This window comes from Cebus imitator, unplaced genomic scaffold, assembly GCF_001604975.1.
Source record: "Cebus imitator isolate Cc_AM_T3 unplaced genomic scaffold, Cebus_imitator-1.0 Scaffold281, whole genome shotgun sequence".
Taxonomy (NCBI): Eukaryota; Metazoa; Chordata; class Mammalia; order Primates; family Cebidae; genus Cebus; species Cebus imitator.
In genome coordinates this window covers 1,064,584-1,080,514 of record NW_016107596.1, presented here as the reverse complement: position 1 = coordinate 1,080,514, position 15,931 = coordinate 1,064,584, and the positions used below count along the sequence as shown (strand labels likewise).

Here is a 15,931-nt window from a genome sequence, read left to right as displayed (position 1 = left end):
AAAAAAAAAAAAGACTGCACTGTAGTTAAGAGATGTGTTCAAATCCCATCTTCATATCTTTTGTGGCTATGGGCATAATTCCTTATCAGTAAAATGGGATAAATAACAGAATCAAGCTCATAGATTGCTAGAAAGATCAAATGAGTTACTGCATACAAACCCTTCAGTGAAATGAGCTTCCTTGTGTGTGCTACTCAGTGTACAAGTCAAGAGCTTCTCTGGGCTAGGGATTCTCATCTTTAGCTACCATTAGCATCACCTGGAGGACTCGTTAAAACCTGTAGTACTGGGCCCAACTCCCAGAGTTTCTGTCTCTGTAGGCCTGGGTGAGGCCTGAAAAATGCACATTTCTGACAAGTTCTTAAGTAATGCCCAGGGACACTTTGACAATTACTACTCTAAGGCGTATACTGTCAAACTGCTCTTCAGAGTGGTTACACCAATTTACACTCCCACCATAATCTTTTAAAAACATCACACTGTTTCTGACTGACCGTCTACACAAAGGAAAGGGTCTAGAAGTCCCTAATAAGGACTCCCATACGTATCTACCATCTAAAATGTATCTACTATCTCTAAACCACTTGGTACTATCGAGACACATTTTCCATCTATTCTAGAAAACAGGGTATAAGTTACCTTTTATTTGTCAAATACAGATAATTTCTGACAAAATTAAGATGGCACATAAAAGATACACTATGAGAAACTCCAAAATAAATATTAGAAAGCAAGTAAAGTGGAGAATGCTGCCGTATCCCAAGGTATAGTTTCTTCTCTTCTAATTGTAAAAAACAGTATTATGAAACATGTAACTACTATTTTATAAATTAAGCTTTAGAATCTAAATTCTTCTACCTTTTTCCCCTACTTTTTTCTAAGGGAACATTATAACACACAAATATCATATATGGTAGATAAGCCACTTGATTCAGTATCACCTCCTCCTCCCTTATATTTCTGAGGACTTAATGGATCTTAATTAAGCCTTTCAGCACTTGGGGGAGTTTAGTGTTACTGCAATCATCTGCAGAGAGTAACCCATGACCAGCCCAGGAACATGAGTTGCCTACAGTTCATAATGAGTTGACAACAAAAATCAGGATCACAACTTTATATTCGGCAAATCTAGCTCTGAATATTTTAAATTATTCTCATGCACTAATTTAGGATTCTATTCCAGTTAACTTATCCTGAAAGATGATTAAAACAAATTTTAAGGTCATATAAAAAAACCTATGCTTATTCCTTGAATAACTTTCCTAAACCTTATACAGTTGGCTCTTCATACCCGTGGGTTCTGCACCCATGGATTCAACCAATCACAGATGGAAAACATTCAGGAAAAAAAAAATCCACAAAGTTCCAAAAAGCAAAAGTTGAATTTGCCACCATGTGTCAAGTACATTGAAGGCAGGTGAACGACGTGATTTGTAAGCCCTGTATTAGGTATTACCAGTCATCTAGAGATGCTAAAATATGAAGGAGGATATGCATAGGTTATATGCTAATACTAGGCCATTTTATATCAGAGTTGGGTACTGAAACTAATCCCCATGGACACCAAGGGATGACTGTATTCCATACTGAATTATTAATCTAGGAGGGCAACTGCCTCATTTTACTGACAGAAAACTTAGGTCTGGTGGGGTTAAAAGATTTCTCCAAGAGAAGTAGTGGCAAACTGGGTGAGGATCCAGTACCAGGATTCATCCAGTGCTCTTTCCATAACTCTGTGATGCCTCTCTGCTTCCACATTCCTGTTCTTCATCCCCATTCATCACATCCTTCTCAATAATTCTTCACCTATGCAAAGAAAAGACTAACTTTGGGGAAATTTTCCTGGTTAACAAAATACCACTTGTTCTCCAAGGAGGTTGTTCCACTTAGGTTGTAAGAAGGCGGGCTGTTTGCTACTTAAGGTTAAGAAAGTAAAAATAAAAGCATCCTTACTCAAAGGAAAAATGTCAATTCAGAAGAGTCTGCTACTGTGCTGATCTGGTTCTTCAACGAAAGGTGAACTATGAACTTGTCTCAGCAGTACTGTTATTTGTTGTTCAGAGTGAAAAGCCAGTGAACTCTTGGGAGACTGCCAGAGAGGCCTGGGAAAAAAAGAAAGTGCTCAGATTTGTGAATAGCTGTTTGTATCTTACTGGGAATGCCCCGACCTGAACTGCATAGATAACATTAGCACGACTGCCAGGGAGGAAAATCTTTACTGGAGAGAAAGGGGTATTGCTTAAAGAGACTTTCAAAGGAGAGATTTGTGAGTATATTTTAAGAGAGGAAAAAAGAGAAAGTCACATGTGGGCTCTTCTAAAATTGTCACAAGGAGAGACTACTTGAATTGCAAAGAGTGAAATTTTAATCACAAAGACCACAGCCCTATCTAGTATTCAAATACTCAACCATTTACCAGAACTTTTCCATTCCAAATGACCAGGAGGTTGAACTCTTCTAAATAGTCAATGCTTAAGGATGAAGAAGAAACACTGAACACTAGAGCTGGATGAAACCTTACTTATTATCTACCTGTTAGACTCTGGGCTCTTCGAGGACAAGCAAGAGCTTGTCCTTTTTAAAAATTCCTTTGGCATACACAGAGAAGAAACAGTTGCCTTTTGAATAAAGAAATAAATGACTCAATCTGTGGATTTCAAACACTAGCGGCCCAAACATTTGCTTATAGCAGGGCAGAGGCAAAACTAGTAAACCAGGTTTTTCAACTCCTAGCTCAGGGATCTTTTATACCACTGGGGGTTTTTCTATTCACACAAAAAATTAATAAAGCTACAATATGGTTATGGTTGAACTATGTGAATATAGTAAAAACCATTGAATTGTACACTTTAAATGGTTGAACTGTTTGGTAGGTGAATTTTATTTCAATAAAGTTATTACTAAAAAATAGGCCACACAAGGGGTCTCATGCTTGCAATCCTAGCACTTTGAGAGGCTGAGGCAGGTGGATCTCTTCAGTCCGAGGTTGAGGCAGGTGGATCCCTTCAGCCTACAAATTCAAGACTGGGCAACACAGCAAAACCCCATCTTCACAAAAAAATATAAACATTAGCTGGGCATGGTGGCATGTGCCTATAGTTCCAGCTACTCAGGAGGCTGAGATGGGAGGATTGCCTGAGACCGGGAGATTGAGGCTCCTGTAAACCATGTTCATGCTACTCCACTTTGGCCTGGGTGGCAAAGCAACACCCTGTTTTAGAAATAAAGATAAAATAAAATAAAGCTACATTACTAAAAGGCAAAATATATTACAATGAATGCATTAAAATAAATCAAAATCCTCTTAACAAGGTGGCAAAAAAACCACTGCATGTCAATATAAATGCCTTAAAAACTCAAGCACAATTATCTATACACTAAAAACAATGTAAAATACAAAAATCCAAAATTACATTAACTAGGGAAATAACTATTAATTATTACTTTAGAGGTTTCTTGGCTTAAAAAAAAGATTGGTCACAATGCTATATTAAGCACTTTAAATTCCATGGTTTCTTACTTGGGAAAATATTAGACTTAAGTTGCTAATGACTGAGAAATTCTATTTCGATTTGTAAGATACAAGAGAATTCCGGAGCTTTAGACAACATAATTTAATGTGACTCCTTTTAAAACACATAAATATAAAGAATTCATACTCATATTCTGATAATTCTTTCTTAAGATATTTACCCAACTTTATCATCCAAAATACTACCCCTTTCATTAGATTTGTTCAAGTCTGATTAATATTTGCTGCCACCTAGAGGTACAAATAGTTTGTTTAAAAATCATTTTTCTGCTTAACAGTGATTTCCACTTGTGGAAAATCGGGAGCAGGGGGGACGAGAGAGTTAATTTGCCTGTTTATCATTTTCAATTTAAAAAAATGTATATGTTCAACACATTCAAATGATTTTATGATACCCTAATTTTCTTGTGCTAGAAGCATAAAAAGCCTTAGGGATACTCATTGCTGTCAGTAACATTTTCTTCTCCAAGTCAGCTGAGAAATGTAGAGTTTTGCATGATATGAGCATGGCTGCTACTACTTGTCTTGCTGTTTTTGTTTTATAAGAATATAACAGTTAGATTAAACCTGAGGTCATTTCCAGTGCTTATATTCTGAGATATCATGGCATTTCAAGTTCTTAAAGCCTTAAAAAATTTTTTTAAATATTCTAAGCATAAAGTATAATACAAAGAATAATACAACATTTTAACATTCAATTTCATTTCTATTTCAAAATAACTGAGATAAGCAAAGGCACAGAGAGAAGAGAAAGACCATTTTCTGAGTGTCTATCAGGGATATCAAAACACTTGCGCTTTTCCTAGCAAGTGTTTGTGTTTGTTTCCTGTTTCTACTAAAGCCCAGGGAAAGGCCGAGTCCCTACTCTGCTTCGAATATTCTTCCTCCTTTTTTTTTTTTTTTTTTTTTTGAGACAGAGTCTCGCTTTGTCACCTAGGCTGGAGTGCAAAGTGCAGTGGCATGAGCTTGGTTTACTGCAACCTCTGCCTCCCAGGTTCTAGTGATTCTCGTGCCTCAGCCTCCCAAGTAGTTGGGATTACAGGTGCACGCTACAATGCCCAGCTAATTATTATATTTTTAGTAGAGATGGGGTTTTGCCATGTTGTCCAGGCTGTTCTCAAACTCCTGGCCTCAAGTGATCTGTCTGCCTCAGCCTCCCACAGTGCTGGGATTACAGACATGAGCCATTGCACCCAGCTCTGCTTCCAACTTTAAATACCTTTGTGGACCTTTATTCTACAGATAAATTAACTGAAATTCAGAAAGATAAAGCAAGATGCCCAAGTTTATGTAACAACTAGTAGGTGGCAGGACTGAATATGACCCAAGGCTTCTAATTTGATGCCCATTATTCTTCTCATCAAGCTACATACTTTGTTTTTGTTTGTTTGTTTGTTTTCAGACACAGTCTTGTTTTGTCACCCAGGCTGGAGTGCAGTGGCATGATCTCAGCTGTCTGCAACCTTTGTTTCCCGGGTTCAAGTGGTTCTCCTGCCTCAGCCTCCGAAGTAGCTGGGATTACCAGTGTGCACCACCCTCCCTGGCTAATTTTTGTATTTTTAGTAGAGATGGAGTTTCACCATGATGACCAAACTGGTCTTGAACTCCTGACCTCAAGTGATCTACCTGCCTCAGCCTCCCAAAGTGCTGGAATTACAGGCATAAGCCACTGTGCCTGGCCCATATTTTGTAAAACAAGCAAACAAACAATAACAACAAAAATTCTGGAAATAAAATATTTACAAATTTCCAATTGCTTAATTATGAGCTTTACTAGTCATCTAACATCCAACTTAGAAGTGAGAAATTTATCTATATAGATATGAAATCTCAGTAAGCCTATCATTTCTAGACTTTTAAAAATGTTTTTAATTAAGTAAAAGTTAGTGACAGTGAAGTGCACACATCTTAAGGACACAGTTTGATAAATTTGTACACGCATATACTGTACTTACATAAACCCTGCCCGGATCAAGTATTTCTGGACATTTTAAGGAGCTACACTATGAAACTGTAAGCTCAAGTGAAAGGCAGGAGGATCCTGACAGCCCATGCACATCAGTAAAGAGATGTTTATAATAGAAATCAGTGAGCTAAGGCTATAGAAATCTCTCATTTTCCCCATAGATAGCTACAGAAGGAGAAGCAGCAATTCACTATTGGGGGAGACACTCAAGAACAATCTGTCGCCCTCTTGTGGAGCCTGGGGTCCTCTGACGCACAATGAAAATCTTCCTTATAGTAAGAAGTATGAGATTAGCAACTGTGACTATTTAACATACTTCTGAAACTATGAAAAGACCCTTTCTCAGAACACAGAAAAAAAAAGAAGAAAGCTGATATAGCAAATACTTGTTAAAAGTTCTCTCCCACTTTTTTTTCCCTGTTTTGTGTTTGCTTCCTGTTTCTACTAAAGCCAGGGAAAGGCCTAGTCCCTACAGCCTCCTCTAGCTGTGTCCCAAATGAGCTAAGAAAGTAGAGAAGGCATCGCCACTGGCCTCAGAAAGAGAATAAAAGGGATGGGGAATACCAGCCCTTTGGATTGACTACTTTGGTGCATTCATTTACTCAGCAGTTACTGAAGGATCCCACCAGCCAGGCACTGCCCTTGAGATGCATCAGTCGCCCCAGGGTACGTGTCCTAGGAGACAAGGTGACTGGGTAGTGCTGAGAGAGGCTCCACTGAGGCACTGGGCACGTTCCCGGCCACCCAATCCAGTCACTGGAGAATCTTGAGGGAGAGGACAGCAGGAGGGAAGGTGGACTGCAACTCGGCTTCTACTCCCAGCACTTCTGACACCAAATGTGGGTGTCAGCCAACCAATTCTCTAGCCTTCCAAACACCAAATGAGTGTTGTACAACCAAATTCAATTCTGACCCTAGCTACCTGGAGTTACAGTCAGATCCCACAGGTTATGGGCTCAGTTTTACAAGGCTTCCCCACTTCAGACGCCAATCACAAGTCCAGGTCTCCCATACTCTAACCATTCACTATAAAGGGGTGGGGCTAATTCCCCTTTCCTCTGGTTTCATAATTTGCTAGAATGGCTCACAGAACTCAGGAAGGCACTTTTTGTTGTTGTTGGAGTTTCACTCTGTCACCCAGGCTGGAGTGCAGTGGCGTGATCTCGGCTCACTGCAACTTCCGCCTCCCAGGTTCATGTTATTCTCCTGCCTCAGCTTCCCCAGCAGCTATAGCTGGGATTGCAGGTATGTACCATCATACCCAGCTAACGTTTTTGTATTTTTAGTAGAGACAGGGTTTCATCATGTTGGCCAGGCTGGTCTTGAACTCTTGACCTCAAATGATCCGCCCACCTCGGCCTCCCAAAGTGCTGGGATTACAGGAGTGGACCACTGTGCCCAGCCGAGGAGGCACTTTACTTGCATGTACCTGGTTATTACAAAGGACACAACTCAGGAACTGCCAAATGGAAGAGATGCTTGGCAAGATATGGGGCTGTGGAAGGGTGTGGAGCTCCACAACTTCTCTGGGCACACCACCCTCCGAGCACCATGATGTTCTCACCAACCGAGAAGTCCTCAGAACCCCTTTGTTTACAGGTTTTTTTAAATGAGGTTCCACTGCCTATGCAAGACTAATTAAATCATTGGCCATTGGTGATTGGCCCAATCTCCAGCCTTTCTCCCCTCCATCAAGGTGGGAGTGGGGGGCCTGAAAGCTCCAGCCTCTCCTCACACGGCTGGCTCCCTGGCAGCCAGCCCTATCCTGAATCTATCTAGGGGCCCATCAAGAGTCACTTTATTACTATAAACTCAGGTGCAGTTTAAAGGGACTTGTTACCAATAATAAAAGACACTGTCATCCCCATCACTGAAATATTCCAAGAGTTTTAGGACCTCTGAACTAGGAGCCCAAGGAGAAAAACCAAACACATATTTCTTCTTATATCATATCACAAGAGAATATGTGGATATTACTTGGCAATAAATTTTATTGGGAGTAGAAAGAGTCAGAAACTTGTTTCTATTTCCACAGTTCCATCTCATTGCAATCACAATGATCAAAGTAAGGTTCGGCTGAGAGAGGAAAGGCAGCCTGAACTGTGCAGCCTGTAAAACACTCACCGGTTTTTGGAGTCGTCCAGCAATGTATAAATTATTCCAGTTGAGGAGATCTTCAATCAGAATACTAGTGCTAATAACTCCATATTTGATAAGCTGAAGGAAAAAAGAAATGGGCACAAAAAGGAGTAAAATACCCTGTTTTTGCTTATACAAGTAGAAATATAAGGAAACATAACATTTTTGACTAGAGCAGTACCTTGGTTACAAAGCCACTCAAAATGCCTGCTTTGCAAAAACATACATCTCCACCAAAACCTTTGAGAGGTTTTAGTGTCCAAGACTGACTTAGCCCCTAAGGTATGTGAGGTGAGGTTGCAACTGCATTCAGAAGATTATAACAGTGAGAGAAGTCTCGTATGGCTGACTCCATCTTGCTGCCAGCCTCACAGGCTGGCTATCCAAGCTCATGCCTGGACATAGGCCAAGCTAACCAAGGGAGGAACATAGTTTATAGTTTAATTTTGAAGCAAGGATGATAATCGTTCCTCCCTAAAACTGTTCCCCTCTCCAGTCCAGAGCTGAAGTTACCTTTGTAAAACTAATGAAAGTCCACAAGATTAGGACTATGAGAAAGGCCTGAATTCTGCAAAAATGTTCGCATAGTTTCTATGATCTCTTACTGCTCAGGAGTCAGGTGTCCGGAGTTCGTAAGACTTGTGACTTCCCCAACTGATCCTATAGATAACATCACTACTGTAGAACTTAAGATTCGTCTTTTGAGGTATTTTTCAGACTTTTGCATTCTGACAACCAACTGATCCCACCCAGACCCATGACTCATGACTCAATTGGTTCTGTTGCCCTTCTGCCACCAAAAGGCCCACTTGGCCCATGAGGACTGTTTTCCACACCTGCATGATTGCATCCCCAACCAATCAGCAGCACCTATTCCCTAGTCCCCTACACCAAACTATTCTTCAAAAACCCTAACTTTCGAGCTTTCAGGAAGAATGATTTGAGTAACAACGCCAGTTCTCCTGTGTGGCTGGCCTCACATTAATGTTAATTTAACTCTTTTTTTTTTTCTTACTCTGTCACCCAGGCTGGAGTGCAGTGGCGCAATCTCAGTTCACTGCAACCTCTGCCTCCTGGGTTCAAGCCATTCTTGCGCCTCAGCCTCCAAGTAGCTGAGATTACAGGTGTGCACCAACATGCACAGCTAATTTTTGTATTTTTAGTAGAGACAAGGTCTTGTCATGTTGGCCAGGTCGAACTCCCGACCTCAGGTGATCCACCCTCCTTGGCCTCCCAAAGTTCTGGGATTATAGGCATAAGCCACCGTGCCCGGCCTAATTAAACTCTTTATGGCAATATTACAGTAGTGCCAGTCAACCGCAGGAAGAATCCATCAGGCAATTATAAGGTGACCACTATTTCAACTTAGGTCCATGTTATGTTAAAGATGGAATGGCTCTTAGATGCTATCTAGTACTGGTCCTCAATGGATTGGGAGTAAAAAAACCTGGTTTCTCCCCAAAGACAGTTTGAGAAGTGATGATGTAGTTCATGTTCGTCATTTCAGAAATAGAAAACCTGAAGCCCAGAGAGAACAAATGACATGTTCAAGGTGGTACCAGCAGTAACAGAGTTAAAACTAGGTCCCAGAATTTCAGTCTGGTCTTCCAAATGCTCTTTTCGTTACAAAGTACAAGAAATTTTCCTTTAATTAAAAGTTTTCACTGACATCCTTTTACATAGTGAATTTCTCTTTTGCTACCGACTATTTCAAACACTTTTATAATTACAAAGCAACATCCAAAACCAAAACTTCTTTATTCACGCTAAACACATGAAATTATAGTTGAGCCCATTTCTATTCTTTTTTTTGTTTGTTTTTGAGACAGGGTCTTACTCTATTGCCCATGCTGGAGTGCAGCAGCATGATTTGGGCTCAATGCAGCCCTGAACTCCCTGGGCTCCAGTGATCCTCCCACCTCAGTCTGTGGAGTAGCTGGAACTACAAGCACGCACCATCATGCCTGGTTAATTTTTGTATTTTTTGTAGAGACAGAGTTTCACCATATTGCCCAGGCTGGTCTTGAACTCCTGGGCTCAAGTGATCCACCCACCCTGGCCTCCCAAAGTGCTAGGATTATAGGCATGAGCTGCTGTGCCTGGCCAGTTAAGCCTATTTCAATAATAATTTGTATAAATCCTGAATGTAGATCTCCCAGGTTACAAAGTCCCATTTGCATAAACAAGTATCTTTAGACCCACTTTGCTGAACTTCAGTATCCAAATAGCTTTCTCAGGCTGCAAATATACAAAAAGCAGCTAAAGTGTCAATTAGACTGGGCGCAGTGGCTCACGCCTATAATCCCAGTACTTTGGGAGGCCAAGGCGGGCAGATCTCGGGGTTAGGAGATCGAGACCATCCTGGCCAACATGGTGAAACCCTGTCCCTACTAAAAATACAAAAATTAGCTGGACATAGTGCTGCATGCCTGTAATCCCAGCTACTCAGGAGGCTGGGGCAAGAGAATCACTTGAACCAGGGAGTTGGAGGTGCCGTGAGCTGGAGGTTGCCGTGAGCTGAGATCGCGCCACTGCACTCCAGCCTGGTGACAGAGCAAGACTATGTCTTAAAAAAAAAAAAAAAAAAAAAAAAGTCAATTAAAAAGTATAGTATTTTGGCATATAATTATGCCCAAACATCTGGTTACTATAACTTATAATATTGCTTGAAAATTACTAATTAAAGATAGGCTCCACATCATATTAACTGTGGAGAAACAACAAAGCTAAGTGTTCTGCATGACTCAAGTGGATGTAGAAGGCTGTGCTGAGTGTCAGCCTTTTTTCCCCAACTCCAGCAGCAGCACCCCAAAAAGCCCTTATAGCAAGTTACTGGGAAGTAACGGAAACACCACAAGCCTGGAAGTCAGGCGACCTGTCGCTAACTAGCTGCGCGACCTTATGGAAGTCATTTCTCTCTTTGAACTTCAGTTTCCTCAACTGCAAAATGCAGCAGAGCAAGGTTGGACCTCAACCAGAAAAGCAAATACATGGCCCAAGAGGTATGCAGACATCACCAGTCAATCACAACAGTCACTTCTCAGCCAAGTTCAGACAGACCTTCAAATCCTTCTCAAGTCAGTACTCCAACCTCCTGCCCTTTAAAGCATGGTCCTTTAACCAGTGGCATCGGCATCACCTGGGAACTTATAAAAAATGCAGAATCTTGGCTGGGCATGGCAGCTCATACTGTAATCCCAGTACTTTGGGAGGCCAAGGTGGGTGGATTGTTTGGGGTAAGGAGTTTTGAAACCAGCCTGGGCAACATGGCAAAACCCTGTCTCTACAAAAAAAATACAAACACTAACCAGGCATAGTGGCACATACCTGTAGTCCTAGCTACTCAGAAGGCTGAGGTGGGAGGATGGCTTGAGCTCAGGAGGCAGAGGCTGCAGTGAGCCAAGATGACACCACTGCATTCCAGCTGAGTGACACAGCCAGACCCTCTTTCAAAAAAAGAAAAAGAGAAAAAAAAAAAAGCAGAATCTCAGGTTCCATCCCAGACTGAGTCAGGATCTGCATTTAATGGAATCCCCAGGTGGTTCGATGCCTGTCAAAGTTTGACTGCTCTGAGCAATCAGTGGCAGAGCTGGCACAGCAAGTGGAATCCATATGTCATCCCTGGCCCAGGGAAGCTCTAGGAAGCATCTGATTTAGACCCCTACTGGTCCTGGCAGGCTGGGGTTCTGCTGAACTCTTGGCAGCTCTCTTAGAGACTGAGATGCTTCAGCCATTAAGAGTTCAGCAAAGTTTCTGCTGTCAAATGACCCATAAGCAGGAATCCATGCAACTTACCTGCTCTCCAACACCCCACTGTCAAATTCCACCCATCTGCTGGCACCAGGAGGTTCCTGTCTATCACGTGGCACCACATGCTTCTAATCACCTGTGATATCCTCTTCACTTCCAACTTCTTCCTGGGGGTGTCTGCCCCTCCTTCTAGATAAAATCAATCTCCAACCTGACCCTAAATTGGCCTGCCTATTCCTCCCACTGACCAGACTAGTAGTTCTAGACCAGCAGATTCAACACTGTTTGGAAGCTTGTGAAGAGATGCAAATCTTCATGCTCCACCCCAGACCTAGTGATCAGAACTCTGGGGGTGGGGCCCAGCAATCTCTGTGTCCAACAGGCACACACTCTAGGGGATTCTGATGCACATTATACTTGAGAACCACCTGGCCAAAGACAAAAAAAATGAAGTTAGTCTGGCCAGGCTCAGGGGCTCACACCTATAATCCCAGCACTTTGGGAGGCCAAGGCGGTTGGGTCACCTGAGGTCAGAAGTTCGAGACCAGCCTGGCCAACATGGTGAAACCCTGTCTCTACTGAAAACACAAAAATTAGCTGGGCATGGTGGCACACCCCTGTAATCCCAGCTAACTGGGAGGCAGGAGAAATCACTTGAACCCACAAGGCAGAGGTTGCAGTGAGCAGAAATCGCGCCACTGCACTCCAGCCTGGGCGAGAAGAACAAAGCTCCATCTCAAAAAATAAAGTCAGTCACACCCAACCACCTCCTCACACTGCAATCACAGTTAATGGGAGATGTGGAAGGACTCCAGTCACTGCTCTGTACCTAAGTTCAAGACATCTAGCAGGAATGTGAATGTTTCCTGACTATAAGAGCATACATATTTAGCTGGCATTCTAATAATCCAGGTTAATAACCAGCTAAGTTAAGGCAAAGGCCAGCAGTCACTTACCCTACCATCACACATGATCAATGAATTGTAGTACACTCCAGCGCCATAGTTATTCTGGATGGATGTGATAAACTTGGGTCCTAAAACTTTTAGGAAAGAATAGTGGTTCCAATTTTTCTTCAGGTTCTTTGAATGCCATGCAACAGGGTCATCTACTGTGAACACAAAGTCCAGCATAGCGTTCTGTGAAGAAAAGAGAACAATTTCAGTATTAATTCCTAGAAAGACAGTGAGACAGCATGGAAAGCTCTAACACACTATGCAATTATGATCAATAGTCAGAGGGCCTCGTGCTGTCATCAGAAAAGTATGTGAGTCTCTGGAACTAATCTGAGCTTTGTTTTCATCAATGCAATAATAATAAAGACTTCTTTAACATGTATTGTTGGGCCAACATTCTTTAAACGCTTTATGGATAATATATGTAGTAACTCATTTTATCCTCAACAAAACCCTACAAGGTAGCTACTGCTGCTATTATCTCCTTTTTTTTTTTTTTTTTTTGAGACAGAGTTCCGCTCTGTCACCCATGCTGGAGTGCAACGGCACGATCTCGGCCCACTGCAACCTCTACTTCCTGGATTCAAGTGATTCTCCTGCCTCAGTCTCCTGAGTAGCTGGGATTACAGGTGCACGCCACCATGCCTGGCTAATTTTTGTATTTTTAGTAGAGACAGGGTTTCACCATATTGGTCAGGCTGGTCTTGAACTCCTGACCTCATGATCCGCCCATCTCAGTCTCCCAAAGTGCTGGGATTACTGGCATAAGCCACCACGTCTGGCCTTATTATTTCAATTTTATAGGAAACCAAGGCACAGGGGATGCTCTTTCCCCAAGGACACACAGCTTGCGAGTGGCAGACCTGAGTAGTCTGGCTCTAAATTGTGTGTGCTGAACCACTGCACTACACTGCCTTCCACAAATACAGCTAAATGTACTCCCCTTTTTTTCCAGATCAAATTAACACCATTTGGATAAACTCTGAAATATTATACAAAAGGAAGGAGGTCATTTTCTCTCTTACTGATTCACCAACCACTCATTGGTTACTTATAATAAGCTCTGACAGGCCCTAGGGTAGAAGAAAAGAGCTTGGAGTCTACTGGAGAGAATAAACAAATTATCACTAAATTGACTTGATAGAGGAATGTAAAATGTACTAACTGCACTCAGAATGGGGATCAAATCAGGAGCACAGGAGGGAGACATTCTCCTAGAGATGACATATCTGAGTCTTGAAGGACATGTGGGCTAAACAGGCTTGCTGGAAGCACTGGGGGAGGCACAGGGAAGGAAGGGTAGGGAGTCGTGTTGGAGGAAAGCGCTCTGTGGATATGGGAGCCAGCATGTTCTGGAAGCTGCAGTTTGATACGACTGAAATAGATCACATTTATGCCGTGGGAGATGAGATCAGAAAGGGAAGCTGTTTGCCATGCTAGAAAATTTTCCTGCAGAAGAGCTGACTGGAGAGAGACTAAGGGGGTGGGGAAAACTAGATCTGAAGCCATGGCAGGATTCCAGGTGAGAAACGAAGTGATATTAGCTAAGGCACTAAGGGTGAGGATTGATGTGAGAGAGATTTAGGCGTTGGAATCTACAAGACTTGTTCACTTGAATGTAGGGAATCAAAAGTGAGGGAAAGGGAAGGAAGGACCTTTTCTTGCAGGGAATTCCAGGTCTACTCAAAGGAAAACTTCCATGGAAGAATGAAGAGGTGGCCATCAGGAGGCTAAGGCCTGCTCTGTGTTTCCCACCGGGTGACTCACAGACCACTGGGACACTTAAGATTTGGTGGCAAGGGGGGTATGGGATCAACATATTTTTTAAAAATGTGTAATTATGTTAAGGTATATTGGAAAAAAAGTAGCCTATAATAACCTATAATTTCACATATGCTGCCAATTTAAATAAAAATATTAAATAGTAGCATAAGTGGGAAACAGAGGAAATCCAAGCAACAGCATAGATGGCCTCACCAGGAAGTGAACAGGCAGAATGTTAATCATAAGACAGACTACAGCCAAGTATGCAGATGCGGGGGTCCCAATTAAAACCTGCACACTGAATTCTGCAAATAACAAAGAAAACTGTACCCTTACTGAGGCTGCACTGACCTAACTCTGAAGAGTAACAATGCCTAGTCTCAAACAGACCCTTGTTAAATGTGCTGAGCGACGGTAAATATACTGGTCGCGCACTAACTTTTGCTGTTAGTTACTTTCACTGTACCTGCCCTGGCCCTACAACCAGTCCGCAACTTTCTGAAGTCAAATCATTTTGCATTTTCTCCCACAGTTATAGAGGTGACTCTCAACAAACTTGGCTGCGCATTAGAATCACTTAGGACGTTTCTTAAATTCCTGAAGCCCAGGCCTCATTCCAAACCAATTAAATCAGAATCTCCATCGACGGAACCCGAGCATTAGGATTTTCCGAAAAGCTCCCCAGAAAATTCCGATGTCCAGCCGACTGAAAACACCGAACTAGAAAGTGATAACGATTTTTTCTTTTCTTCCACTTGCCCCTGCAGCGGCTTTTCCCCCTGCCTAATTGTTTCTCCTGCTCTAGACCCACGTGGATTCCTAAGTATCCCTCATTACTGCCTTCAACTCGCGCCCTCGTTATTAGGAACGCAGGCCTAAGGTTCACTCTGCTAGTTGACATGTGGAGTGTGCAGAGCGGACAGGCAGCTCTCCAGCTCTGAAGGAATCGAGGGCAAAATGGGACTCGTGAGAACAGTCAGCTCCCCGTTGTGGGGCTGTCAGGGGCTGACGGGGGCTGTCCGGGGAGGGGCCGGGCTGTGGGATTGGGCTCACCTTCTGGTCTGAATTGGGCCCTGCCTGGCGGTACACCCCAGAGCCGTAGGCGAAAGCCAGACTCAGCTCCTCGGGGAAGTGAGACAGGATCCTGCGAAAGGTCACCCCCGAGCTCTGCAGCGCCTGCAGCGCCATGGGGTCGAGGCTGACAGGGGACCCTCGGCACAGCAGGGCGAGGACAACCGAGCGGGAACAGACCCAGCAGGCGGTTTAGGGTGGGAAATGGAAGTCGGAGACCGGCTCGAGGAACACAAGGCTGAGTGTGGGGTGGGACTGCAAGGACGGGCAAGGACTGGGGCGCTGGGTCACGAAAAGCAAGAGCCCGGAAGGCGCTGCCCAGTTGGGCTCAGGTGGGTGGCGATCGTGCCGGCCGAGCTTCCGTCCTTAGCTACGCCCCACGCACACGCGCTTCCAAGACGTAAGAGGCGGTGTTCGCCTTAATGTAGGGAACGCGAGAGCTTTGCATTGACCCCTCGTGGTCGGTGGAGTGCACTGCAGGTTGGCGGCTTTCGTTACGACTTGGACAAATGCGCGGAGCCGAGCATCACCCGACCCCGCGGCCCCTGAGCCTTGATCTCTGTACTTCTCTCTTCAAATCACAGTTTAAGGAATGACTATAAAATCGTGAGCGTATTGAAGGTTTTTAAATGAGGCGACACTCACATAGAACTAACGTTTTTAAATGAGGGGACACTTACATAATATAGAACTAACGTTCTGAAATGGACGGTATAGTAGCATCTAGTACCTTCACAATATTGTGCGACCATC

At 43.1% G+C, this 15,931-nt stretch overlaps 1 protein-coding gene across 7 annotated transcripts in view; it reads right to left on the bottom strand.

Annotated features, from left to right (window-relative positions):
- Positions 1-15,572, bottom strand: part of TAMM41 (TAM41 mitochondrial translocator assembly and maintenance homolog) — a 59,055-nt gene extending 43,483 nt beyond the window's left edge. For all 7 annotated transcript variants that reach the window (XR_001817291.1, XR_001817292.2, XM_017501458.1 and 4 more), the window contains exons 1-3: positions 15,161-15,572; positions 12,344-12,526; positions 7,623-7,715 (exon numbers count right to left, since the gene is read on the bottom strand). Coding sequence is in view for 5 of the 7 variants with exons in the window: in XM_017501458.1 (XP_017356947.1) it covers positions 7,623-7,715; positions 12,344-12,526; positions 15,161-15,295 (411 nt within the window). In the remaining 2 variants the exon portion in view is untranslated. The remainder of the gene's footprint in view (positions 1-7,622; positions 7,716-12,343; positions 12,527-15,160) is intronic.
- Between the last annotated feature and the right edge of the window lie 359 nt (positions 15,573-15,931).